Source organism: Alexandromys fortis, unplaced genomic scaffold (genome assembly GCF_014885135.2).
Source record: "Alexandromys fortis isolate MF-2015 unplaced genomic scaffold, M_Fortis_MF-2015_v1.1 scaffold_72, whole genome shotgun sequence".
Classification (NCBI taxonomy): domain Eukaryota; kingdom Metazoa; phylum Chordata; class Mammalia; order Rodentia; family Cricetidae; genus Alexandromys; species Alexandromys fortis.
In genome coordinates this window covers 5,462,680-5,490,029 of record NW_026067969.1, presented here as the reverse complement: position 1 = coordinate 5,490,029, position 27,350 = coordinate 5,462,680, and the positions used below count along the sequence as shown (strand labels likewise).

The following is a 27,350-nucleotide window of genomic DNA, read 5'->3' as shown; positions in this document are numbered from 1 at the left end:
ATCCCAACTCCAAATTGTTCCTCGAGCAAAACCCTGTGTGACTCTCTTTCTCTCTTTTTTTTTTAAGACTTTCTTTCTTTTTCTTTCTTTTTTTTCTGATTATTCAAGACAGGGTTTCTCGGTGTAGCCCTGACTGTCCTGAAATTCACATTGTAGACCAGGCTAGCCTCAAACTCATAGAGATCTGCTTGCCTCTGTCTCCTGAGGGCTGTGATTAAAGGTGTGTGCCACCACCTTTTGGCTAAGCCTTGCTTTCTTTTTTATCTTTGGCAGATTAGAGATCAAACCTAGAATCCCAGGCTTGCCAGGCAAGAGCTCTACAAATAAGCTACAATGTCCTTATTTCCAATTTCCTTATTGACCAAAAATAGTCCACATACAACTGGAAGGCTAAAATGAAAATGTGTGAGGTACCCAGCAGACCACTAGAGAGCCATGGTTAAGGCCAAAGTCAATTCTGTACTGCAAATGTATCCAAATGCATCATATGAGCATTTCACATGAGTTAGCACATTCTCAGCAGGACTCAACTCAGGAGCTGCAGCAATAAATTAGATACTGCCAACTCCCACGATGCCCGGCCCCCCCCTCCCCCCATGCGCATGCCCGCAGTAGTAAGAGGCAGCAGTGGGAGTGAGGCACCAGAGCACGCTGCCTCGGGCTCATCTGGCCCACTGAGGCCAGCCTGCTCTTGGCCTCCTAGCTCCCAGGATGCATCCAGACCTTGAGCCTCTCGTTCTCTAGCTTGAATGCAGAATACTCAGCGGTCTGCCGGTGCAGTCTCTCCACAAGGCTGTCCCGGTCTTCCCGCATCTTCTCCTCCAAGCTTTGTTGTTGGTTTACAAGATCTGTCACCCGGCTGGAAGATCGGCAATAGAATCAGTTCCCAGACCTTCATGGGAATGGAGCTCATCCCCATCACAGACCATTTCCACCTCATGGCAGGCTGCCTCTCTGCTCCCCAGGCTCCACACCAAGAAACAGCTTTCCCATCCCAGTGTTCTACCTCCACATAATAGCCTTTCAAAACAGTTCCCATAATACCTCCTCTGGAAGCTACCATTTAGCCGGGATGACTGTGAGTGTGTCCATTCTGACCACCTCGCATGGCCGAGACACAGGCCCTCCCAGCTTTCAGCATCACCAGATAGTTCTCTCCCCATCCTTGCTTCGTGTTAGGACTAACTCCTTTGAGACCTTTCCCTCAAGTTCCAGGTTGGTAGTTGGTAAGGACTACCCAGGTAGGCCTCATCCCCAGGCACCTGGCACATGTGCCTTTTGTCCCCACAGCACTGTTCCTGTGTGTGTACACATGGCTATCACAGGTAAGAACTGGACTGACTATGTGAGAGAGGCTTGAGGAGCCAACTGGCAGACAATGGAGAATGCACAGGGACTAGCTGCACATCCCTCAAGAAAACCAAGACAACTGTGTGCCCATGTCCTGCTGCAGAGACTAGGGCCAGGCTGGGACTCTGGGATGGGTATCTTATCCCCTTGAGGATGTTTACAGTTCAGGTGATAGAGACCTGGGCCTCTCACGTGCTAGACAAATGGAGTAGTGGCCCGGGGCTAGAGCCAGAGCCTGGCACAGGGCTGCCCACATCTCAGCCCAGTTTACAAGTCCAAGTTGTAGAGACCACAGCAGTCTCATGACATTGAGACCCCAGTGCCCCGTGCTCCTTCCACCTGTTCAAGTCCCTCACTTAGTTCCCCTCTTCACACAAAGACATACTCGTTCAAAACGATAATTTCCAATTCGAGGTCTCCTTTGTCTTTCACAACCTGGTTGTAGCGGCTCCTCCATGACTCCAGAGTAGATAAAGCTTCAGCAACATAAAGGTCCTGGGGACACAGGACAGCAGGAATGTCAGCCTCTTCTCAACACTTAGGCTGAAGACAGGTAGGGTGGGCTAACCTAGATAGACCCAGCCTCCCGCTACCACCTTTCTCAAGATGAAAGGGTACTGAGAAAGCCAAACTGAGCTCCCAGGCTTCCAGCATCACATTGCATCCTGTGGGCAGATCCCAAGTCATCCTTCCCTCAAGATGGATGTGCGTCAGTTCTTGTCCTTCAATCATCTCCATTTCCCCAGCCACACCCCACTCACTCACGCCAACAACAGGTGTTGGAGGGGGGCAGGACTGGCACCTTGTCGGCAAGCTGCACGTGTAACTGCTCAGCATACTCTTCGCTCTTCTCTGCTCGCTCCTTCTGGGCTCGGATGGCCTTCTTCAGGGTCTCTTTGTCTCGGTCTCCCTTTTGCTTCAGTTCCTTTAGCTGCTCCATGATGGCCTCCACTTCCGCTTTGTGCTGGTTCCCACTCCGCTCCAAGTTCTAGGAGGAGTCAGGAAGGAAGAGGTGGAAAAGACAGCAAGGGGGTATGGCAGCAGAGAAGAGAGAAAGGGAGATGTAAGAACTCAGACCTACTGGGACAGACACCAGAGCCATGGCCCTCTGGGTCCCTTTGACCATGGAGAGCATTTAGAATCATTAGATACTCAAGTGACTCAGCAGAGCAGCCACCCTGGGAGCCTGGAAAGCATTTGAGACTAATGCCTTCCCTCATGTAGTCACGAGAAATCTAAGAGTGACAGCCTCTCCCTGCCCCATCTGGGAGCCAGCAAGCACCTTGATCTGCATGCACAGGCGACTGTTCTCAGCCTCTTTACATCGGAGCTGTGCCTGTAGATGCCCACGCATGGACTCCATGGACTTGGAGAGCTCAGATGCTGTCTTTGCTTGAGCCTTGGGAGACAAGAGAAAGTAATGAAGCCAGCTCTAGCATAGCACCGTGCAGTACGGCTCCTCACAGTAAGGGGGCTAAACTGTACCTTCTCACATTGTATCTCCTGGAGGAGCTCTTCCACCTCCTTGTCCTTGTCTTGCAGCAGTAACAGCAGGCGCTGGGAAAAAACAAGAGTCACATGTCTCTGAATTGGGAACAGGGGCCTCTCAACACAGAAAGTCACTTGCAATTGTCAGAGACCCAGGCAGGAGCACCTAACCTATAGTAAATTTTTTTTTTTTTTTTTGGTTTGGTTTTTGGAGTCAGGGTTTCTCTGTGTAGCTTTGGAGTCTGTCCTGGAACTAGCTCTTGTAGACCAGGCTGGCTTTGAACTCACAGCGATCCACCTGCCTCTGCCTCCCAAGTGCCACCACCGCTGGGCCTAGTAATTTTTTAAAATGTTTTTTGGTTTTAAAAATGGTGATGTCAACTAGGAAATATAGAATAGCACAAAGCTCAAAGAACCCCTGACACTTCTGTTCATCAATAACCACCCAACATTCAAAATGAGTCTTAAATGCATTTTGTTCTGTACCCTAAAATCTCACATTTATCACAATACTACTGAATCTTTCCCATCTTTTGGAACAGCTGGTGATGTTCCAGCATCTTGACCACCTGAGCTGAGCCTGATCAGCCTCTAAGCTGTGAGTGGGGGAAAAGCAATGTGAGTATCCCTCAACTTCTACTCCTTCTCAAATCTGTATTTGTCTTTCTCCTCTTTCTCTCTCCTCACCTTGCAAGAGATGGTTCATGAAGAAACACACTCCAATAATGTGAGGGCAGGTGAGCTGGGAGAGGCACACAGATTGGCATCCTCCATGATGATCACTGGTCAAGCAGCAAGGCCTTTCCCTCCCTACCTTCCCTCTCATAGAGACATAGAAGACCATTCAATACCAGAGGCTCCCACCATCTTGGAGAAGAAGCCTGGTGAACTTGCAGTTCCCAGGTCAATTGCCCACAACATTTGCCCATGCTTGTTCCTTGCACTCACGAACTAACATCTTGCACAGCTTCAAGTTTCACAGAACATGAAGCCTTGGGAGAGAATTCTAAAATAGGGGCTATACTTAAAAAATAAATAAATAAATAAATAAAATAGGGGCTGTGAAGTAGAAAGGTGTGTACTTTTTTTTTTTCTCCTTAGAGTCAGGGTCTCTATTCTGTCGTCTTGGCTGCATTGGAACGCACTCTGTAGACTAGGTGGCCTCAAACTCACAGAAATCTGCCTGCCTCTGTCTCCAGAATACTTGCGCCACCACACCTGGCAGTATGTACTTTTTGACTGCTGGGAATCCAAAGAATAAATCCAGGTTTTATAAGGCCAGAGGACTAATGATCCCTCATGCTGGGGTCTCACTTTGTGCCTTGAGCCCTTCAGTGATCAGCTAGCTAGGTAAGTCTAGCAGAGAAGGCAACAAAGCGGGTGCCAACCCATTTTATAGATCACAAAATACTACCCAGACAAATGGCAGATGCGGGGTTCCAGCCCCGCTGTCTATTCAGCAGCTCTGTTCTGGGACGCCCAGCCCTCTAGCACCTAACCCACTGGAGTGCCCAAGGGTGTGGTGGTTACCGCTTTCTCTGTATCCGCCTCTGCCAGACGTTTCAGTAATGCACCTTGTTGCTCCATTAGTCTCTCGGAATCCTTCAGCACGGTTAAAAAGAAAACCCAAGATTTAAATAAGCATAGAGTCTACATCTCACTATTTTCCTTTCCATAAACAATGTCTAGCCATATATATACTAATATATACCAATACAGTGTCATTATAAAGTCATGAATATTATTAAAATTTCAATATGCCAGGCAGTGGTGGCACACATCTTTAATTCCAGCATTCAGGAGGCAGAGTCAAGAGGATCTCTGTGAATTCAAAGGCCAGCCTAATCTACAGAGCTAGTTTCAGGAGAGCCAGGGCTACACAGAGAAACTTACCACTGTTTAGCTCATTTTACTTTAATGTTTTTTAAAAATTATATATTCTTTTTCATCTTATATATATGGGTGTTTTGCCTGTGTGTGTCTGTGCACAATAGGTATATGGTGCCCACAAAGGTCAAAAGATGGCAACAGATCCCTTGGAACTGGACTTACAGGTGTTTGTGAGCCACCATGTTGATGCTAAAAATTCAATTCAGAAGTCCCAGAAGATCAACTAAGGCTCTTAACTATTGAGCCATCTCTCCAGCCACAATGTAAGGCTGTTAACCTGTATATATGTATGTGTACCTGTGTACCAAGTGCATGTCAGGTGCCCATGGAGATCAGAAGACAGCATCAGATCCCATAACACTGTTGTTACCAACGGTTGTGAGCCACCTGTGGATGCTGAGAATGAACTGAGGTCTCCGCAGAGCAGCCAGCGCTTTTTAACCAGAGTTACCGCTACAGCCCCTTCCTTCATTTTATTTATTTATTTATTATGTACACAGTGTTCAGCCTCCATGCTGCAGGCCAGAAGAGGGCACCAGATTTCCTTACAGATGGTTGTGAGCCACCATGTGGTTGCTGGGAATCGAACTCAGGACCTCCGGAAGAGCAGTCAGTGCTCTTAACCTCTGAGCCATCTCTCCAGCCCCCTTCATTTTATTTTATTTCAGCACAAAGTCACCACTACAGCCCCTTCATTTTATATCATTTTTTTTATGTACACACATTTTGCCTACATGTGTCTCTATGCATTATATGCACATAGTTCCCACAGAGGCCAGAAGAGGGTATCAGATGGTTGTAAGGTTGGGTACTGGGAACCAAACACAGGTCCTCTGGAAGACCAGCCATTGAACTTAACCACTGAGCCATCTCTCTAGCTCCTCTGGGCATCTACAGTCATTTATCTTTCCTTAACAAAGTGGGCAGGGGCTATGCCATTTTTAAAGAATCATATCATGGGCTGGAGAGATGGCTCAGTAGTTAAGGTCTTGAGTTCAATTCCCAGCAACTACATTGGGGCTCGCAACCATCTATCCATCTATAATAGGATCTGATGCATTCTTCTGTTTTGCAGGAATACACACAGAGAACCTATAAATAAAATATAAATACATTTAAAAAAAAGAATGATACCATTTTATGTGTTACAACCTGAAATTTTGTGGGGTTTTTTGTTTTTTTGAGACACTATCTCACTCCGTAGGCTAAGCTTGCCTAGGACTCACTAGCTTGGGCTGGCCTTGAACTCCCCGACTGTCTTAGTGCCAAGATTACAGGTTGTGTCACCATGTCCCCTTACAGTTTGATTTCTTTTTCCAGCTTTTATTTTATGTATATGGCTGTTTTGCCTGCATGAATATACTTGTGCCAGTTCCTGAGAAGTAAGAAGGTAACAGCACATCCCCGGAACTGGAGTTATAGGTGACTGATTATGCGTCTCCATGTGGGTGCTGAGAACCAAATTTCCTCTCAAGAGCAACAAGTGCTCTCAACTGCTGAGCCATCTCTCCAGCCTGACCTTTATTTTTTAAAAGGCTGTATGAGGACATAAATATGAATGCCATACAGTTAATCTCTTAATGTGTCGTCCACAATGACTGAAACGTCATGGTACTGTTCTGCATACGCCATTTGCTCCAACAGAGCACAAGTGCTCATCACACAAAGTTCATGACTTCACTGTGGTAACCATTTTCCAACACACATATCTGCCTAACCCCTGCAATATATACTGTTCTTATTGGTCAATTACACCCCTCCCACGCTGGCAAAAGTAATAAAGTGAAAACATTAACGACTTTGGGGTATGCTGTTGTTTAACTGTGGTAAAATAGATAATAAACTTGGCACTTTAGCTTGGAAGGCATACAGCAGTAACATTTAGTGCACTGCAATCACTACCGTTCCCATCACCCCAAAGCAATCCTATTCCCCACTGCACCCTCCCTCTAGTCCTTGACAGCCACCAACCTATCTTCTGTCTCTAACCTGCCACCGCTTTAACGTTCTTTCCTGGTGCTAAGAATTGAACTGAGGACCTCATTCATGCTCCTCATGCACTAAAGAGCTGCGATGTATTTCCACCACATTTGAACTCTCCTTGGTGATGGACCTCCCAAGGTTTTTATTTATGTATCTGTGTGCACATCATGTGTGCAGGTGCCCAGAGGCCAGAAGAGCACCGTAATGACCTCAACCTGGAATTGCAGGCTGTTAACCACCAGACCCGAATGCTGGGAATTAAATGCTAGTTGTCTCCAAGAGCAACAAATGCTCTTAGCTGCTGACCCATCTCTCTAGTCCCTAACTTTATATTTTACACTTAGTTATTTTTTCATACAGGATCTCTATGTAGCCCAGGCTGGCCTACAGAGATCCTTACAATCCTCCTGCCCCTGCCTCCCAGATTGCTGAGATTTACAAGCCCATGCCACCAGCTAACATCTGTTGACTTTCAAAGCCTTTCCCTAACCCTCATCTTTTTGCATGTGCATGGTTGTATACATGTCATCTCCTACCTTGACTCAGGCTAGTTGGTCTTTAAGCTACCAAGATTTTCCTATCCCTACATCTGTCTCCCCAGCAGATTATAGACACTGGTTCTACCCAGTTCTGGGGATTTGAACTCATACCCTCACAGTTAGACAGCAAGCATGTTTACCCTCTGAGCTGTCTCTCTGGCCCACTTTGTCTGTAATCATCCATTACATTAGCTCCTCCTACAGTCTGGGCAACTGGGCTGCTCTTGGGTTTGTACTTGCAAACAATGAGGCGATGGATTCAGCGAGGCATGGAGAGTGGTCTCTTGGAATGATACAGAAAGAGGGAAGCACTAACTCACGTGGTCACTACAGGAGTTGATGCTTGCTTCACCACTCTACCAGTCCCAGACAGTCACAGTCTTAGCCATGGTCTTAGTGCTATTTTAATTTACACTTTCCTAATTATCGGGGAGACTCAGCATCTTTTTTGTTGTTTTGTTTTTCAAGACAGGGTTTCTCTGTGTAGCCCTGGCTTTCCTAGAACTCGCTGTGTAGACCAGACTGACCTTGAACTCAGAGATTTACCTGCTTCTGTGATGGAGGAAGGACATTGGTTAATTATAATAAAGAAACTGCCTTGGCCCATTTTATTGGTTAGAACATAGGTGGGTGGAGTAAACAGAAGAGAATGCTGGTAGGAAGAGGAAGTGAGGTCAGAAGTAATGCAGCTCCTCTCAGAGCCAGAGGCCTCAGACAGAGAGGCATGCTCCGCTCTCCCGGGCAGATGCACGCAATGAAGCTCCTCTGACCCAGGATGGACGTAGGCTAGAATCTTCCCAGTAAGCGCACCTTGGGGTGCTTACACAGATGATTAGAAATGGGCTAAATTAATATGTGAGAATTAGCCTAGAAGAGGCTAGATAGAAATGGGTCAAGCAGTCTTTAAATGAATACAGTTTGTGTGTTGTTATTTCGGGCATGAGCTAGCAGGCGGCTGGGGTGCTGGGGACGCAGCCCCGCTGCCCTTATTTCAACACTTCTGCTTCATTAGTGCTCTGTCTCATAAACGTTGGGATTGAAGGTAGCACCAGTATGGCCCCACTATGATTCAGCATCTTAAACATCGACAGTCATTTGGAATTCCTGATGACTACCTGCTTCTCCTTGCCCATTTTCTCACTCACTGCAGCTCTATGACTGCCCCCTGTCTGCTTCTTGACAGGCAAAGCATCCCTTGAAGGAGGCTCACACTCTTATTCCCCAGGTACCCTGATGCCATTTTCTAAAGACCTAGGAACTGACAAGCGATAGCACTGAGCACCTGGAGGCTCATGTAGGGGGAATGGAACATTCAATGGCAAACTGGGCCACACAGTGAGCCTGTCACTCAAAAGGACAGGAAAGAAAGGCTGCAGCTGCTGCGCTCAGGCTCCTGACACCATCTGTACTCCCCAAAACATTCCACTCGTGTCCGAGGTGGCATTCTCTCACTTCATAGCTTAGGGTGGGGCTGGGACAAGCAAAGAACCTGAGGCCACACAGCTACAAAGGGCAGGGCTAGGCCCTGAAGTGGACTCAGACTACAAAGCCAGAGCAGTGGTCCAAACACTGTGCACATCCCCCAGGTAGGCCCTGAGCCCACACACAAGCTGTGAGTGGGAAATGAAGTGGCTGAGTATTCTCATCCAGTAAGAGACAGACTCCAGGATGATAGAGGTTAAGTCATAAACGGAGAAAAGCCTGGTGTGCCGCCCTGGAATCCTAAAGGCAAGCACTGAATTGGAAGCCAGAGATGAGAGAGATGATTCAAAGGCTAAGAGTCCTCTGCTCTCCCAGAGGACCTGAATCCAGCTCCCATGTGTCAGCTCACAACTGCCTGTCAATCCAATTCTAGGGGATCTTAGGCTTCTGACCATTGATTGACCTTTCATACATACACCCACATACACTCACTTGCACTCACATACATACCGCCCCCCAAAAGACACACACACACACACACACACAATTTAAAACAGTAAATTAAAAAAAATAAAAAGATTAAAGGTAAGGGGCTGGAGAGATGGCCTGGCAATTAAGAACACTTGTTGCTCTTACTGAGGACCTGAGTTCGGTTCTAAACTCCAGGTCTAGGCAATCTGACGTCTTTTTCTGGCCTTTGCAGGTGCCTGGCATGTATGCATATACATACATGCAGACAAGACAAGACTCTAATACACATAAAATATCTTTTTTTTTTTTTAAGATTTTGTGAAACAGGATTTCTCTGTGTTGCCCTGACTGTCAGGTTGGCCTCAAACTCACAGAGATCCACCTGCCTCTGCCTCCTAAGTGCTGGGATTAAATGAGTGCACTATCACTGACCGGCAAAATAAATTTGTTTAAAAAAAGAAAACTGAAGGCTAGCCTAGGTTACACAGAGAGCTAAGACCCATCTCAAAGCAAAAGCAGAACCAAGGGCTTGGCTTGTCACCCCAGCATTTAAGACAGAAACACAAAATTCAGGAATTTAAGGTCATACTTCAGCTACCCATGAAACCTTGCCTCAAATCCAAAACCAAATCAAAGCTGAGGGTAATGGCACACACTTGTAACCAGGAGTTCAAGGCTAGCCTAGGTCCACACTGTGAAGTCCAGGCCAGCAAGGGCTACTGTGTCAGCACCTGCATCAAAAAAGCAAAAATCAAAACAACAAAACCAAACTTTCCCTGCTCCCCAAAAGAGAAAAGACAAAGTGGTCACAGCGAAGCTTTCTACAAGTGCCACACTCCTCCAGGAAAAGCCACAGCAGCCGCAATGTGCCAGGCCTGGCCCCACCCATAATCCTCCCATCTCTGCACAATCCTGAGAGGTGAGTGCTCTACGCACGTCTCAGAAGAAAAACTAAGGTATGAAATTACCTGCCTTAGATCACCAAGTCAGAAATTAAGCAAGTATAACTAGTTTAGAGAAGAATTTGTTTATAACTAGAAACATTTTGAAACATATTCTAGACTTTTCATTTATTTTTATTTATTTTTTTGAGACAGATTCTCAAAAAATCTGGAAAATCACTGTGCAGCCTTGGCAATCTTCCTGTGCTACCATGCCCATTTGGAATCTTTTGAGAACAACAGGATGATAGATATCAACAATTTGTCAGAAATAGAGTGACAATCCAAGTGTCCATCAACAGAAGGGATTCATTACAATGAGAATATAGCAATGAAATCCTTATTAGACTGAAGGACAAGAGTGAAGTCATGCAAGTGTTAGCTGGACATGGTGGCTGACACCTGCTCTGCCAGCACTTGAGAGACTGAAGCACAATTCTTCTGGGTTTGAGGTCAAAGATGAGTTCTAGGCAAGCCTGAGCTATAAACAGGATGAGACCTTTGCTTCAACACGGTGAACAGACACACTTACAGGCAAAACACCCATATACATAAAAGAAAACAAAAGTAAAAACAATATTAAATGAAATAAGGCAGAGACAGACAAAGGCAATATCACCTCATTCATATACAGACCCTACAAGAGTCAAATACAGGGCAGAGAACAGTAGTGACCAGATAGAAGAGGTGCAACTGTAAGATACTGAGCAAGGACAGTCCCAGGGCTGGAGAGATGGCTCAACACTTAAGAGTGCATACTGCTCTTCCATAGGACCTGAGTTCAGTTCCCACCACCTACATGGCAGCTCACTATTATGCCTGTAACTCCATCTCTAAGGGAGTTGATGTCCTCTTCTGGTCTTTGTAGGCAATGCACACACACACACACACACACACACACACACACACACACACACACACAGAGTAAATCTTTAAAAACAATTTCAGCTACAAAATAGTAAGTTCAAAAGACCCACCATGCAACATGATGATTCAGGTTAATAACATAAAAAACTGTTGAAAGAGCCAGCAGTGGGGGCTGGAGAGATGGCTCAGAGGTTAAGACCACTGACTGCTCTTCCAAAGGTCCTGAGTTCAATTCCCAGCAACCACATGGTGGCTCACAACCATCTGTAATGAGGTCTGGTGCCCTCTTCTGACCTGCAGGTATACGTGGACGCTGAACACTGTGTACATAATAAATAAATAAATCTTTAAAAAAAAAAAAAAAAGAAAGAGCCAGCAGTGGAGGTGCACACCTTTAATCCCAGCACTCAGGAAGCAGAGGCAGAGGCAGAGGGAGGGCAATCTCTATGAGTTCAAGGCCAGCCTGGTCTACAAAAGAGTTCCAGGAGCATCAGAGCCAGGTGTGGGGGCTCTCAACCCTTCCCACCAACAGGTGGGCACAGGAGAGGTGGACTGCAGCTAGAGATTAGCGTGAGCTATGTGAGACCCTCTGAGAATAAAATAGAAGAGGCCAAACGATAGTTCCACAGGGGAAGGTGCTTACTATGACCATGTAAGCCTGATGACCCAAGTTTGGCTTCTGGAACCCACAAAAAGGTAGAAGAACCAACTCTACAAAACTGTCCTCTTATCTTCATGTTGCTGTGGTATGTGTGTACACAGCCATGCACACACATGCATGCACACATGAAATAATATGGATTAAACCTAGAAGCCTCCCAGCTTCTTTTCCCTATTTTGTTCTCAGCCACCATCCTCCCCTCTTTCTTCTTTTTTTTTCATGACAGGGTTTCTCTGTATAACAGTCCTGGCTGTACTATAACTAGCTCTTGTAGACCAGGCTGGCCTTGAACCCACAGAGATCTGTTTGTCTCTGCCTCCGAGTGCTGGGATTAAAGGCATGTGCCACCACCGCAAAGCTTATTTTTTTGTTTTTTTTGTAACAGAGTTTCTCTGTGTAGCCCTGGCTGTACTTGAACTCAGAGATCCACCTGCCTCTCTGCCTCCCAAGTGCTGGGATTAATGGTATGTGCCACCACCACCCAGCTTCTCTGCCCTTTTAAAATGTTTATTTGCAACACCATCTCATGATGTAGTCCAAGTGACACCATGCAATTTTTGGAGCCTAGCCAGTCCTCATTTTTCCACCATACATGTAATGCAGTCTGAGGCAGGTATAGGGCTCCACTTTTAACGCCAGCATTTTGAAAGCTGAGGCTGCAAGACTGTGAGCTTGTAATTAAGGGAGAAAGAGGAGGGAGGCAAAAGAACAAAGAAAAGAGGAGAACAGGAAAATGAGGCCCAGGACTTCCCGCCCATTCTCCCAGAACTGGCCTCTGACTGCTGATGTCTTTCTGCTGCTGGGCTTGGCTTCAAGACAGCACTGAACACTTACATCAGTGACTTCCTGACTCTCTCTCCCACTCAGGCCTGGCCTCACAGAGTTGTTTAGAGACAACCAAGCAGGATTCCAAGACAGGGCAGGGCAGAGAGAGAGGCACACTGCAGTCGCACCAGATTAGACACTCACCTCTTTGCAGTGCTGTTCCCTCAGCAGATCTCGGAGGGTGCGGTTGGTCTCCTCAAAGGTGCTCAGCTTCTGCAGGAGAAGTTCCTTCTGCCTCGTCAAGGTGTTGATGTCGGTGCAAGTCATCTGTTTCTCCTGGAGGAGAAGCTGAGTTATACGGCGCAAGGGGGACAGGTCTACGCAATGTTAGAAGGGGGAGGCACCAGGAAGCCCGACAAGAGGATCTGAGCCACGGAGGCCAAGGGCAGGAAGGTCTCCTGGAGTAGGCCTGGGGAAGGGGAGAGGTGGAGAGAGGGATGGGAGTGCTCAGTGTATGGTTAGGGCAGGCTTCCTGCAGGAGGAAAGGCAGATGACAACACATGGTGGCTGACACTTGCAGGAATCAACCACATGCCTTGACTCACTGTGATCCCAAGTGACCCATGATTTGGTCTCCTCAGATGCCCTGATCAACAGAGGTCATCTTCAAGGACCAAGGCCCAGGAAGTGAGAGTGCAGGGGGGTGTTGAGACTGAGCAGTTAGGTGTGCCCTCCCCCAGCCTGGAGATGTCATAAAGTCAGCCTGATGACTGCGTAAAGCTCCCCACCGCAGCCCCACCCACCCAATCCTAAGGCTCCACCTACGGTTTTCAGCTTCCCGATGGTATCCTTCAGGGCCATGACTTGCTTGGCAGCAGCTGCTCCATCCATTTCAGCCTCTACCAATTTAGACATGAGGCACTCCTTCTCCTGCTGTAGGTGTTTCTTCTGAAGCCTAGGGCCAAAAAAAAACAGGATTCCTGAGCGATGGCAGGGCCCAGCCTGTCCAGAGCTCTGAAGCCCACCTCACAATGGCCTGAGAAACTCCCTTCTGCTAGGAAACAATGAAGAGGGGTTGCAGGAAGCCAGTCCTACCCAGGTGACTTTCTAGAAGAGAGCAGAGTCATACTTGCTTCGACATTAAACCAGAGCCTCTGCCAGAGCTATCATGCCATAGCCAATGACTTTGACTGTCAAGACTGTCTCCAGGTTCCTGAGTTCATCTCCCTTCCCAGCACACACTCTGGACTCATGGAGCTGAGGTTGGCTTTGGGACTTGCTGTGTCACAGGAACTGGCCTTCAATTCCCAATCCTGGATCTCCTTCCTGGTGCTGTGACTACAGACATGTGCCACCATGCCTGGTCACTGCTCAGTTTTTAAAAGCGGTCCCCACATCCTCAAAGTTTTACCCAATAGATTAGGGGGGTTGTGGATCAAGGGTAAGGCACTGAGCATGCTCAGGCCTTGGAGTCTATACCTACAACTGAAAAAGAAAAAAGAAAAAAGATGCTAACTCTACAGCCTGCCGTCTCTGAGACACTTTTGCCCTCTGCAGTCAGTCTTGACCTACTTTCTATTGCTTGAGATAAACGATACCCAGTCTGTTGAAGGCTCCCAGCATTTCATGTTCAATGCCTTCCTGCAACAGTCCTGTCTCCCCCAAGGCCTCTGTGTAAAGGAGTTCTCTCTGGCCGCAACCTACACCACCACACCGAGATGGCTTCCCACAGGCACTCCCAGGGCTGCTGCCTCCATTGCCTTCCTCTGGGCCCATAGCCCATCCAGGCTTCCTTACATGGTGAAGTCTTTCTCCTCCTTGATGCGCTCGATGTTGTGTCTGAGCACCGTGTTTTCATGCTCCGTCTCTGCCAGCTCATGAGCTACCTCCTCCAGCTCCTCCTTTCGCTCCTCCAGGAACCTTTTGGCCATTTGCCTTTCGCCTTTCTGCATCTTGACCTTGGAAAGGGGACACAGGAAAGGGCCACTGAAGGGACAGCTCTTCCCTGAGGCCATTTTGTTACATCTAACCCTTCTAAGAAGAGTGCTAGAGCTTCCAAGCATTGTCTCAGTGAACCTTCACACAAACACTGACTGTCCTCCAGACAGACACTCCATCCAGTCTATACATGAAGAACCTGAGTACAAAGAAGCAGTGATGCGTGCTGGCAGGGGTGGGGCTGCCAGCAAGAGTAGTAGAGCTGGCATCCCACAGGAGCAAAGATGTCACAAAAAAAGGACAGTGGGCTATGGAAATAGGAGGGCCCCTGCTTGTCAGGAAAGTTAGATCTCAGTTCTCCAGGAAGGTAGGTCCTCCGATAAGTGGAGGATTAAAGACACAGGCACTCGGTACTAAGGACCTGGCTTTTAATGCCAGCCCCATTTGCTTCCTGGTCAGGGGCCGCTTGAGAGGCTCCTTTGTCTCCTCTGCTCTTCTTCAGCCGTCTAAGCAGCAGAGGCTGGGCCCTGTCTTACAGGCCTTCCCTCTGGGTAGGAGCACTAAGCCAGGGAAGTGGCCCTCAGAAGGCGGAAGATGGCTCAAGGCAGGCCAACATTGATAGATGGTCTCAAAACACAAACAAAAAGGAGGCTAACCCCACCAGCTTTACCGGCTGCAGTAATCACATCTGCCACCCATTGAGAGCACTGAGAAAGCTTAGTATTCTTAGAGAGTTCTAATATGGAGGAAACTCAAGCTGCCCAATGACCTCTCCAAATAAATGCCCTGGGAAGGCTTGCTGACGAGGGACAGGAGACCCCCAGAGAGGCAGCCTGAAGGAAGCCTCCACAGGTTAATCTGCTTAACCTATCCCGCTTGTTCTTGGGGTACTAGTTGTCCAGCCCATAGCACTCTCACCTCAGATTTGAGACAACCAACCGCGTTCATTAGACTGTCAATCTTCTTATCGTAACGGTTCATTTTACAGTGACCCGAATCGTCGTCTTCTGTAGAAAGGTCACTTAATCGCATAACCGAGACCAGCTTTTCTGAAGATGGTGGTGTGATCTCCAGACAGTGAGGTGGATTCTGATGTGAAGGGGGGAGAAACACATAAGCGGCTGAGGTCAACCCTCTGACAGAATTCCACTATAATTATTTGTGCGCTGGAGGCTTGCTGACTGCCAAGGTGACAGGCAGAGCCAACACAAGCCAATGGCCAACCCCAGAGATCCTGCCCAGGAACCAACCGCTCCAGACCCTCTGAGGGGAACATTACCTACCCAAGTCTAAATGATGAGTTTGAAGAATTTCTAACATTGAAAGAAAAGGCATGGGTTAGAATGTTAAGCTATAAAGAAGGCAGGTTTGAGTGCTGTATGCCTGAATAGTCCCAGCTACTTGGAAGGTTGAGACTTCTGGGAAGATCACCTGAGCCTAAGAGTTCAAGACCAGACCAGAAAACATAAAGGAATCTCTACCTTTTAAGAAGAGAGAGAGAGAGAGAGAGAGAGAGAGAGAGAGTGAGAGAGAGAGATGTGGTGGCACATGGCTTTAATCCCAGGACTCAGGAGGCAGAGGCAGGTGGATTTCTGAGTTTTAGGCCAACCTGGTCAACAGAGCAAGTTCCAGGACAGCCAGGGCTACACAAAGAAACCCTGACTCCCAAATTCCATGGGATGTCATGCATCTTCTGGCTTCTAAGACATACATATGGTACGTTACATACATAGGCAAACATCCATAAAATAAAACTTAAGGAGTAACAGGGCTAGAGAGCTGGCTCAGCACAGCAGTGAGTTGTGGACAACCTTGCAGAGGACCAGAGTTCTGCTCCCGTCACATCAGAGGTTTCCCTACTGCCTGTAACTCTAGTTCCAGGGAATCTCATATATTCTTCTGGTCTCCATGAACACACACACACTCACATGTAAATACTCTNTAAATAAAAATAAAATATTTTCTAAAAAACAAGAATGGGAGCTGGGCAGTGGGGGTGCATGTCTTTAATCCCAACACTCGGGAGGCAGAGGCAGGCACACCTCTGTGAGTTCAAGGCCAGCCTGGTCTACAGGCGAGTTCATGGATAACTGGGTCTAAACAGAGAAACCCTGTCTGGAAAAACAAAAACAACAAGAATGCAAAAGGGCTACAGCTCAATGGTAAAGTACTTGCCTGGCATACAGGAGTGGTGGCACACGCCTGTAATCTTAGCACTTGAGAGGTAAAGGCAGAAGGATCATAAATTCAAGGTCATCCTCCATGACAAGTTCGAGGTCAGTCCTAACTTCTTGAGACCCTGTCTCAGAAACAAAAAATAAAAAATAACACCACACCTTTAGTCCCAGTACTGCTAAATCTGAAGCAGGAGAATCTCTTGAGCCCAGAGATTCAGGCTAGCCTGGGCCACTTAACAAGACCTCAACAAAGAAAAATGCATAATGAAGATACGTTTCCAGAACTGGGGCTATAGCTCAGGGCAGAGCACCTGCAAGCATCACAAGCCCTAGCTTTAATCCCTAGTAATGCAAAGACAGAAAACTTACAGAAATACCGCATGCAGTCACAAGAAAAATGTGCCTCAATTCTTACTAAGAGCAAAAGAACGAGTCTACTTCTGAAAAAAGAGAAGAGAATATTTAGAGTATGACTACAACTCTATTTTCAGAAACAGCAATAGCCTGAAGGTATAGCTCAGTGGTAGGTAGAGCTGGCCTAGTATATGGAGACCCTTTACTTAATCCAACTCAGGATTAATAAATTAAATAAAGGGTCGGACACATGGCTCAGCAGTTAAGAGTATCTGCTACTCCCAGCACCCATAGGGCTGCTTGCACCTCTTTTTAACCCCAGTTCCAGGGGATCTGATACGCTCTCCAGCACCCACATGGTGGCTCCCAACCATCTATACTGGGATCTGATGCCCTCTTTGGCATAAAGATGTACATGCAGGTAGAGCACTCATATACATAAAATCTTAAAAAAAAATTTCCAGGCTCAGAGGTACATGCCTATGACTAGAACTCTGGAGGGACAGAGACTAGAGGATCCCTAGGGCTCAATGGCCGGCCAGCCTCACCTACTTGCAGGTTTCATGTTCAGTGAGACCCTATCACATACACACACACACACACACACACACACATACACACACAAAACCAATTGAAGATCTCCCAAAGAAAGACACTAGAGGCTATCCTCTCACTGTCATGTGTACACACACACACAACTTTTAATTTTTAAAAGCCCAGGACTTGGGCTAGAGAGATGGCTCAGAGGTTAAGAGCACTGGCTGTTCTTCCAGAGGTCCTGAGTTCAATTCCCAGCAGCCCCATGGTGATCTAGTGCCCTCTTCTGGCCTGCAGGCACACACACAGACAGAACACTATACATAATGAATAAATCTTAAATTTAAAAAAAGAAGAAAAGAAAGAGAGAGAGAGAGAAAAAAAAAAAACACAAAGTCAGGAGCCACGTTTGTGGCACAGGCCTTTAATCTCAGTAAGCATGAGGCAGAGGGCAAGTGATCTCTGAACGGCAAAGCCAGCATGGCCTACATTGTGAGTTCCAGGACAGCCAAAGAATTATATAATAAAGACCCTCTCTCAAAAAGAGAAAAAGGTTGGAAGGTTGGGCACAGTGGGACACACCATTAATCTCAGCAGAGGAAGCCTGGCAGAGGTGCACATCCAGCAAGTCAGGAGGCAGAGGCAAGCCAGTCTCTTGAGTTCAAGGCCAACTGTCTACAGATGGAGTTACAGGACAAACAAGGCTTTCTTGTCTAGAAAAAAAAAAAAAGAAAAGAAAAAGAAAAAACAAACCAAAAATCAAAAACTAAAACACAGCAGAGCCAGGAAGATGCTATTATTTTGAGGCCACCCAGATCCACACAGTGAGTTCTATGCCGGCTAGGGATAAGCAGTGAGACCCTGTCTCAAAAAGTAAGAATAAAATGATCTGCCCCGGTGGAGAGAGATGGCTCGGCATAAGAGGGTGTTCTGTTCTTCAGAGAACTGGAGTAAAGTTGCCAGTACCCACATCCAGTACCCACAACTGTACATAACTTCAACTACAGAGAAATCCAAAGCCTCGGACCACCTCAGGAACCTGCATGCAAGAGGACACGCCCACAATATACATAACAAAAAATGAATCTTGGGGCTGAAGAGATGACTCAGAATTAGAGCATGGCTGCTCTTCCAGAGGGCTCGATGACTCCTGCACCCACAGTAGCTCCAGTTCCAGGGGACTTACCACCCTTCACAGGCCACTATGGGCACTAGGCACAGACATACATGCAATCATGTATGCACATAAAATAAGATTTTTTTTTTTGGTTTTTCGAGACAGGGTTTCTCTGTAGTTTTGGAGCCTGTCTTGGAACTAGCTCTTGTAGACCAGGCTGGTCTCGAACTCACAGAGATCCGCCTGCCTCTGCCTCCCAGGTGCTGGGATTAAAGGCGTGCGCCACCACCGCCAGGCTAATAAGATTTTTTTTTTTAAGCCTAAATCTTTTAAAAAGGAAATTCAGTCATCCGCAACTCCATATGGAATTTGAAGCCAGCTTAAACTTTGTGAGACCCTGTCTCAACCACAGAAATATCTTTAAAAGTTGGGCCGGAGAGATGGTTCAGTGGTTAAGAGCACTGCCTCCTCTTCTAAAGGTCCTGAGTTCAATTCCCAGCAACCACATGGTGGCTCACAACCATCTGTAATGAGATCTGGTGCCCTCCTCTGGCCTGAAGGCATGCTTTCAGGCATAATACTATATACATAATAATAAAGAAATCATTTTTTAAAAAAGTTGATGGGGTATGTGCTTGAGGACATGGGGTATAATTGTGAGCTTTTACACTCCTGTCTTTAAACTTTTATTTTTATTGTTCTTATTTTTTTAGATTTACTAACATTTAATTTGTTTTGCCTGCCTGTGTGTCTATACATCATGTGTTTTTCATACCTGCAGAGCCCAGAAGAGGGTTATCACATAAAACAGCTGGGAACTGACTTTGCCGGAGTCTTACAGAAAGCAGCAGAGCTGGAGTTAGGACATGTGAGTGACCGTGTGGGTGCTGGGATTGAACCCGGGGCCTCTGGAAGAGCAGTCAATGATCTTACCCACTGAGCTGTCTCTCCAGTGCCTTAAACTCCCTACCCATCAATACAAATGATACCGTGCTGTGTTTATTCCAATTTATTTATTGATTGATTTTGAGATAAGGCCTCACTAAGTCCCAGCTGGCCTCTTAACTCTAAGCACCCCTCCTGTTTCAGCCTCCTAAGTGCTGGATTACAAACACTGACCACATCTGTGTTTCAAATTTACTTTTCAATGGTTACTACTGAGGTAGTAAAACAATATTAAGGGACCATTTTTATTTCAACCTTCTTTTGGGTGACCAGTATCTTTTACAGGAGCCTCGCACATGTTAGCAGGCACTCTACCATTTAGCCACATCCCAGGCAGAAATGCCCATCTGCCTTGTGGTGTTATGCTATTCTTAACACTTCCCAGGCACTGCTGAGGATACCCAGATTCCTCTCGTTTGACAAAGAATCAAATCCGTGTGGTGTGATCATGAATGTCAGAATTACATCCATTTTTGGATTTCTCATTTTCAGAGAAACAACCTATTAAAAAAAAAAAAAGACTGACTCTAAAAGATCATGTTTTGTTATGTTTGAAACAGGGTCTCTCCATGCAGCCCTGGCTGGCCTGGAACTTACTATGTAGACCAGACTGGCTTCAGAGATCAGCCTGGCTCTGCCTCCCAAGTGCTGAGTTGGGATTAAAGGTGTGAGCACCACTCGTAGCCCGCTGAGCCTTGTTCTGATAATGAGAGTGTTGTTCAAAACACAGCCTTTTCTTATCATAGACTTCTTCACTGCAATGCACTTAAAATGAATAAAGAAGCATGTCTTGCCAGGCTTTATAGCTAGAACCCCTGTGCTGGCAACACTTGGTATGCCTGGTAGAAGCCTCAGATAATGTACTGTGTATGAATTGTTGGCTGGATGATTAAGTAGGGGTGGTGGTGGAGGGATGGCTGGGGTTGGGAGATGAGTGGATAGGTGGATGGTTGGATGGTTGGAAGAGTGAGTAGGTAGTTGAGCAGGTACTTGGATAAACACTGTTAAGGTATAAGACACATATTCTCTTGGCTACTAATAATGAAGGCAATTCATTTTTCCCCCCCGAGACTGTTCTACAAGCAGTGTGGATGATATGCTTGCACCATCCATATGGCCACGTGTTCTTGGCTATTTTATATACTTGTATATGTACACTTGCACACATGCCCAACCTTAGCTTTAATTATGCTTCAGATACTATGACAGACGTATAAATCTATTTGGCAAAGCAGAGGTTGAATTCAGTCTCCAAAATGAGATAGAGTCCTAAGACCAGCTCTGCTGCTCTCTAAGACTCCAGGGAAGTCAGTTCCCAACCGTTTCCACTCTATGCTAAAACAGCAGGACCTACCACATAGCAATGCTGCAAGGACCTAAGTAATGCTGCATGCTGTCAGGGTTCAGTAAGGCACTCAGTAAGCTTGTTGGAATTTCTGCAATCATACCAAGTCTGAGGCTTGCTAGAATCTGACTGACCAGTTCAAGAAGAGAAGCCTGAACAAGACTGAGCCTACCTCCCACTTGCATCCCACATGCCGGGCAGATGATTTTCCAGGGGGCATCCAAGGTACCTTGGTTTTCACCCGGACACTCCGCCGTACATTCACGGTGTCCCCTTTCATTCCGCGCTTATGAGATTTCTATGGAAAGAGACAAAACTAGAGTCATTTCCAGGAGGCCCAGCTGCCTAGTGCCACTTTGGTGGTACACCACCTCTGCAGGGTGCCTCTTCTGGGTGACTTTACTGCGGCTGCTGAACAATGGCCTACCTTCTAACCAGGCAAGTGACCTCCAGAGAAGTCTGAGTGTCTCCCAAACCTTTGGAGTCAGAAGTGTGAGGAGGCTGCTGGGACAGGAGACAGTGCCCTGATCCACAGCTGTGACCTCGTCCCACTGCCATGCTCCTACCTGGCTGCTGGCTGCTGATGGTTTCGGGAGTTTTTTTATGTGGACGTGGACAGGAGTGTTCTCATCCACATGAACATGTAAGGGGGGCGTTGAAGACCGGTCCTTCATAGTTCACCTCTGGCAGGCGGGGGAGGACAACACAAAAAAGGCTGATCTGTGGATAAGTAAACTGGACATGAAAACAAAGCCCAGAGGCTTCTGGGACACCTGAAAACACAGCCACCAAGTGAGCAAGACAGCTACCAACTACTGGCATGCATGCAGGAAGCAAGGCAGGAGTGTCACTTAGGCAGACTACACAGAGGTTCCAGCTGAAGGCCTCCCGGTCCACTGGGAACAGGGTTCTCTAAAAACCCAAAGGCAAGCGGCAGGGGGCTCCTCAGAGCTGCAATTCCACCCAAGCCTACTGTGCTGGACAGCTGCAAAGCTGAATCTTTCAACCATGCATGCAAATTAGCACAGGAAGCACACAAAATGGTTAAGGGATAGAATAAATCAGGACACATGCAAGTGAGATACTAGGGCAAAGGTGGCTAGTGGGAATGCCAAGGATGAGAAGGTTGTGTAGACTCTAAAGAAAACATGAGCAAGGTCGTATTGTACCCAGGTACAGGTGCCTTGCCACCAGCAGCTCCTATCCCATCTCCCCTCATTCTTTTTATTTATTTTCTTTCTCCTTTTTAAAGATGCTGGCATTTTCCTGGAAGAAGGACATGAAGACAACCTCCTCACACCCGGCCATTTCATCAGCAAGCAGGCCATGCTTGACAGTTCTATCCAAAGCACCTGGGCCGTGACAGTCTCGGCAGCCGCCAGCCAAGGCTTGCAGGAGCATGCTGACAGTGTTGTTGCCAGGGTTACCTACCGTCACAGTTACACTTGGTGCGCCACAGGGTGTTCTCAAGACTTTTTTCTGTGTGAGACTCGTTACTCCGTTCTTCCCACACGATGGAAACCTGTACCGAGCATAAGAGCCAGATTATGAGCAGAAAACCAGGGTTCTCCTATGTCTCGGCTCCTAGGAGATGACACACTGCATGTGGTGGCTATTGCGCTGGCAGCCGGAAGAACCAGTCTCGAATCCCTTGGCTCCCTGTACATGAGCATAAGGCACGCATGGTGTGCCCAGCAATAGGATGGAAACAAGGCGAGGGGGTCTTCGGCTGGTCTGGCCTTTTAACCTGCATCGCATCACATGTATTGTGACCTTGTGCTAAAGCCTACCTGTCATCCTATCAGGTGACCAAAAAAAAAGTTGCCAAGGTACTAGTCTCAAACAAGAGTGATGATCCCCAGGTCAGTGTCTGTAACACAGGTTAACCTAAGCTAAGAGACCTCAAGTGCACTCCACGCAGGAGCAAAGTCAGTGTGACTCAAGGCTCACTCCCCTGCCTGAGCATGTGAAGAACCCCGTCTGGTGCAGTCCACTCCCTGCTCTACAGGAGCTTTCCCTGCACACCCACAGCCCAAAGCGAGATGTGCAAGACAGCAACATGCTCCAGAATGAGCAGTCCAGCCAACAACTCCACACTGGGGGAGAAGGGCTTGGAATGATCAAATCTAACAGCCCACTGTCTCCTCACAGTCCCCAAACAGCCTTTTGCCGATCTCACAAACCCGTGGGGGAAATACTGAACCATGAAAAAGAACAGCACCACAGTGTGCATTTTGCTCAGCTCACTTACAAATTATTATGTACTGAACTGGACTGTCATTTGGAAGACTGTCCAAACTAGGAACTCGGTTCCCCTCCCCCTTCTACTTACTTGTACCATTTCTGCTCACTTTAAAGACACTAGTTTAGAAGTGGCATGGTGGGAAATGCTTTCAAGACACCACACGGAAGGTAGAGGCAGGAGAATCAAGAGTTTAAAGACAACCTTGGTTGCCTAGTGAATCTGAGCCAAGCTGAACTCAGACCTCAATACTCCATTAAGACAAGAGTGATCCTGTTTGCTACTAGAAAGCTGTGGTGTCTTGGGTGAGGGGGGGGTTAAAGCTGCGGGGTGAGCCAGTGTGTCTTTACTACTCGCTATTCAAAGTCACTTATAAGCATTTTTAGTCCAGACTTTCAGTACCTAGGAAACTGAAGACAAGTTTCCATTGAGCCTGGCCTGGGGAGCCCTGACCATTTTTCCCTGCCCTACTGCAAAGGCGCCCCCCACATTGGCTGTACCTGGGGGAGCCGCCTGAGGATGAGGCAGACATGGCTAAGCATCAAAGCCGCAAAGGTGGGCAATTGGGTCGGCAGGCTCTGCTCAGGGGGACAGAGGGGCTTGCCAATGAGAATCTCAAGGACCAGGCATCAAACGTCCTCTCTCTGAGGGGAGGAGGGTGGAAGCTTTGGGGGTGGCAGTTGGATGAAAACTTGGGAGGCGCTCCTCTACTGTCCAAGTCGCACAGCAACTGTCCTGCCAAAGTGGGGAGGGGGGAAGACAGGAGAGGCTGAGCGACTTGCGGGGTGCCGAGTGCGCTGCCAGGAGGCAGGTGGAGGGCGCGGCCTGACAGTGAGGGGGCGCGTCACTGAAAGGGGGGACGACGACCAGCATGCCCAAGCCCCACCCGGGAAGTAGAGCGGGTCGATGGCTACCAGGGGTTAAACCTGACGGCTGGCTGGCGTGCGAAGAAGGTGAGAACCGCTAGGCCCCAAGTGGGCCCCCAGGGGCGGGAACCCGCGCAGGGAGATGGAGGGATAGTCAGGGCGGTGCCCGGGCAACAGTGTCCTAGGTGAAGGGGCGTTCCTGGCAGAATAGCGACCGTGGAGAACCAATAGATGGAGAGGGAGGAGCGGCGGTCAGGGCAGGGCGACGGGGACTGCGGGGTAGCTCCAAGGCCGCCCGCATCCCCGGGGCTGGCTGGGAGGGTCCCCGAGCACACGTAACTGCTGCGGCCCAGGCCGCAGGGAGCAGGAATGGCCTCCTGGGAGGCTGGGGCATACGGCCACCCACCAGCGGGCAAGAGGGGATGGGGTTCTGCCCATAGAAGGGCGCAGCCCTGCCCGAGGGCAGCAGAGGAGGGAAAGAGCCCTGCCGACGGCCCGGAGAGGACGGAGGCGGCCGGCCCGCCCGTTAGCGGGAGGAGGACGGGCCCGCGCCCAACGAGGGGCGGGGCGGGCCGGGTTCGGACCCAGAAAGGAACGCGCCTGGACGCGGGGACGGTGTCCGGTCGAGCCAGCCCCAAGCTGGGAGCGCGGGGCTTGAACCCGCGGCGCTCTGCGCCCCGCCCCGCCGCGCGGCCTCTCACCAAGAGCGGCACGGCTGCGCCCAGAACCGTCTCCTTATGAAGTCGTTGAAGTCGGAGGCCAGGGTCGTGCCATGGAGACGCCGCGGCGGATGAAGTCCGGCTCCCGCGGCGGCTCCTCCCCGCTTCCGCCTCCTTTTCCGACAACCGGTCGGCAGCTCGCCCATTGGCCAGTTCAAACCCCCCCCGGAGCCCCTCGGGTTTCGCCATTTAGGCCCTGCCCCCAGCGTCACAGAGATGCCCCGCCCCACTGGGGACGCTCCGCCCACTTCCGGGCCTCGCGGCCGGCCCACCGCCCGTCGCCAGGGAGACGCGCGACGCCTCCCGCGCAGACCAGCCTGATCTTGTCCCACCGTTCAGAGCCCCGCGTCCCCTCCGCCATTTTTGCCCTGGTCCTCCTGAGCCCTAACGCGCCCCGCTCGAAACACAGTAGGAAACTGGGCGCAGAGGAGGACGGCTGAACAGATGACAGCCTGGGGCTTCTGGAAAGCCATCCTTGTGCCTAGTCCACTCAGTGCAGACAGCTTGTGCACACTACCCAGACTGTGCCCCTATCCCACACCGCCCAAACAGAAGGAAGACGCCCCACTCCCCATGCTCCTCGCCGCCCTCCGGCACGCCGAACGCCGCCTCTGTACGGACCTACTCTGCTGAGGTTCTCTCTGCTGAGCCGCCATCTTCTCAACTATGTTTCCCTATTAGCCAATCGTGGGGGACTGTCACGTGGCTCACGTTGCCGCCCTGGATTCTGGGAGACCTTAACAACCTCAGAGCCGGGGAGACCTCCTTTCCTTGAAGTCCTTATCTCCAACACAGCAGTCTGCTCCCACTAGCTCCTCCCTGGAGTGTGAACCTCAAATGCTTCCCCACCTTCACCGTCAGCCCTTCTCACATTGTCCTATCTGTTCTTCAACCCTTGCCAGTTCATGGGGTACGCGCCTGGCCTGGCTCTGGCTGCCCTTGAGCAGGGAGATCCACCTGGCGTCTGCCTCCCGAGTGTTAGTGATAATCTTTTGGTCTCCGCCCCTTTCCACGCCCACTCCCAGCGACCTCTGACCACTGCCCCATCTGAAAAACTCTCTCTCCCCTGTTCTCTTTCTGGTGTGCACACGTGTCTTTGCCTCTCTCTCTCTCTCTCTCTCTCTCTCTCTCTCTCTCTCTCTCTCTCTCTCTCTCTCTTCTCCTTCTCTCTTTCTCTCGCTCTCATGTTTATGGCTATTTTCTGTGTCTATGGATCTGTTTACACGCGCCCGCCTGCTGTTGGGAACCTACAACCATTTGGCTCTAGCGGCTGCATACATCACCGCTTGGGCCACCGCTCCGGACCGGCAGCTGCCAGCTCTGCCAGCCTGCCCGGGACACGCGAGTGCTGGGATTAAAGGAATGACTACTGTACCAAGTCTTTATTATTATTTGTTTTAATACCTGTAATCTCAGCAATGAAGAGGCTGAAGCGGGAAGATTGCCATGAGTTGGAAGCCAGTCTGGATCCCTCAGTCATAACCTTACCATTCTGAGGTTCTGCAAGATCAAATCTACAGCCCAGCTATGGGAAAAGGCTCAATGGTTGAGGCCCGGCCTGACATGAGCAAAACCCTAGATTCTGTTTCAGTACCACATAAATTCGATTAACTCCCTCCACTGTCCAGCAATCTATCTCTAGACTATGACCAACAGTAGCTTATCTGCTACTTTTGCTTCGTCTGCATTCGTCAAGTTCCTTATTTTCTTTTTTTAACTAAAAATATTTACATGCAAATTCCTGAAATTTGTGGGTATTTTTTGAAAGAAAATCCTTGAGTGGAACTGGAGCCAGGCTTGGAGGTTTGGAGGCATAGAGCTGTAATCCCACACTCATGCAGCTGACATAGGAACGTCTCCAATTCAGGACCAACTTGTGCTGCGCAGTAAGACTCCACCTCCAAAGCAAATTCTCAGCAAGGTTCCAGGGCCAGGGCGTCTGTCTCTGGTGGTGGCTACATGGTTTAAGTTCCTTATTTTCATAGAGAAAAATAAAACTGCAACAGAACATTGACTAAGACACCATGCAACGGTAGAAGCCTTCTGATTGCTCCCTCCTCCCTGCAGTCACCTGTGGGTCAGCCTGAAAGGAGTTCTCAGTTTCCTTCTGTGTGGGGGTCCAGCATACATGCCATGAACCTACATATAGATCCATCACTACCTATGCTGGGTGCTCTCTTGAGCAAGAACCACATCTTCCTGTCCTGCAGAGCCTGGCACCAAACAGGTTCTGGTAAGCTTCAGATCAAACTCCTGTAAAGGCCAGGCAGTGCTGGTTTGGCCTTCTTTAATCCCAGCACTCAGGAAGCAGGAGAATTTCTGTGAGTTGGAGGCCAGCCTGTCTACAGAGCAGGACAGCCAGGGCTACTAGAGAAACCCTGACTTGAAAAAAAATAAAGTAAAATAAAACATATTCAAAGTTTAGAGCCAAGAGGAAAACTATCATCTTACAGCCACCTAAATATTCCTATATATTCTTTCCTTTTCGGTGAATTCCAGGGAGTTTTTAAGGCTCCAGTCCCTGGCCCCAGCCACACCAACTCTGTACCGAGGGATGTCTATTATAGTCCCCTTGGCTGAGGTCTCTCCATTTACCCAAGGGCCTGATTAGGCTGTTTCCATGCAGGAACACCTGCTCCAGGGCGCTGATGCAACTACCACAGCCTTGACCTGGGGAGAAGGAATCAGTGCTTCGAAGTGGGTCTGGCTTTGTCTTCTGGTGCTTTCCAGACT

General features: G+C 48.6%; 1 protein-coding gene across 9 annotated transcripts in view; it reads right to left on the bottom strand.

Annotated features, from left to right (window-relative positions):
* Odf2 (outer dense fiber of sperm tails 2) overlaps window positions 1–24,763 on the bottom strand; it is a 38,076-nt gene extending 13,313 nt beyond the window's left edge. For 2 of the 9 annotated variants that reach the window (XM_050155012.1, XM_050155020.1), the window contains exons 1-13: window positions 24,600–24,763; window positions 22,222–22,312; window positions 20,963–21,088; window positions 15,234–15,404; window positions 14,175–14,335; window positions 13,203–13,332; window positions 12,582–12,713; window positions 4,369–4,440; window positions 2,836–2,907; window positions 2,633–2,749; window positions 2,153–2,338; window positions 1,736–1,845; window positions 724–859 (exon numbers count right to left, since the gene is read on the bottom strand). In XM_050155012.1, coding sequence (XP_050010969.1) covers window positions 724–859; window positions 1,736–1,845; window positions 2,153–2,338; window positions 2,633–2,749; window positions 2,836–2,907; window positions 4,369–4,440; window positions 12,582–12,713; window positions 13,203–13,332; window positions 14,175–14,335; window positions 15,234–15,404; window positions 20,963–21,088; window positions 22,222–22,312; window positions 24,600–24,763 — 1,668 coding nt within the window. Of the gene's footprint in view, window positions 1–723; window positions 860–1,735; window positions 1,846–2,152; window positions 2,339–2,632; window positions 2,750–2,835; window positions 2,908–4,368; window positions 4,441–12,581; window positions 12,714–13,202; window positions 13,333–14,174; window positions 14,336–15,233; window positions 15,405–20,962; window positions 21,089–21,356; window positions 21,526–22,221; window positions 22,313–23,532; window positions 23,677–24,599 lie in introns of those variants that run through there. The other 7 variants (XM_050155015.1, XM_050155013.1, XM_050155014.1 and 4 more) reach the window with 7 other exon arrangements.
* Between the last annotated feature and the right edge of the window lie 2,587 nt (window positions 24,764–27,350).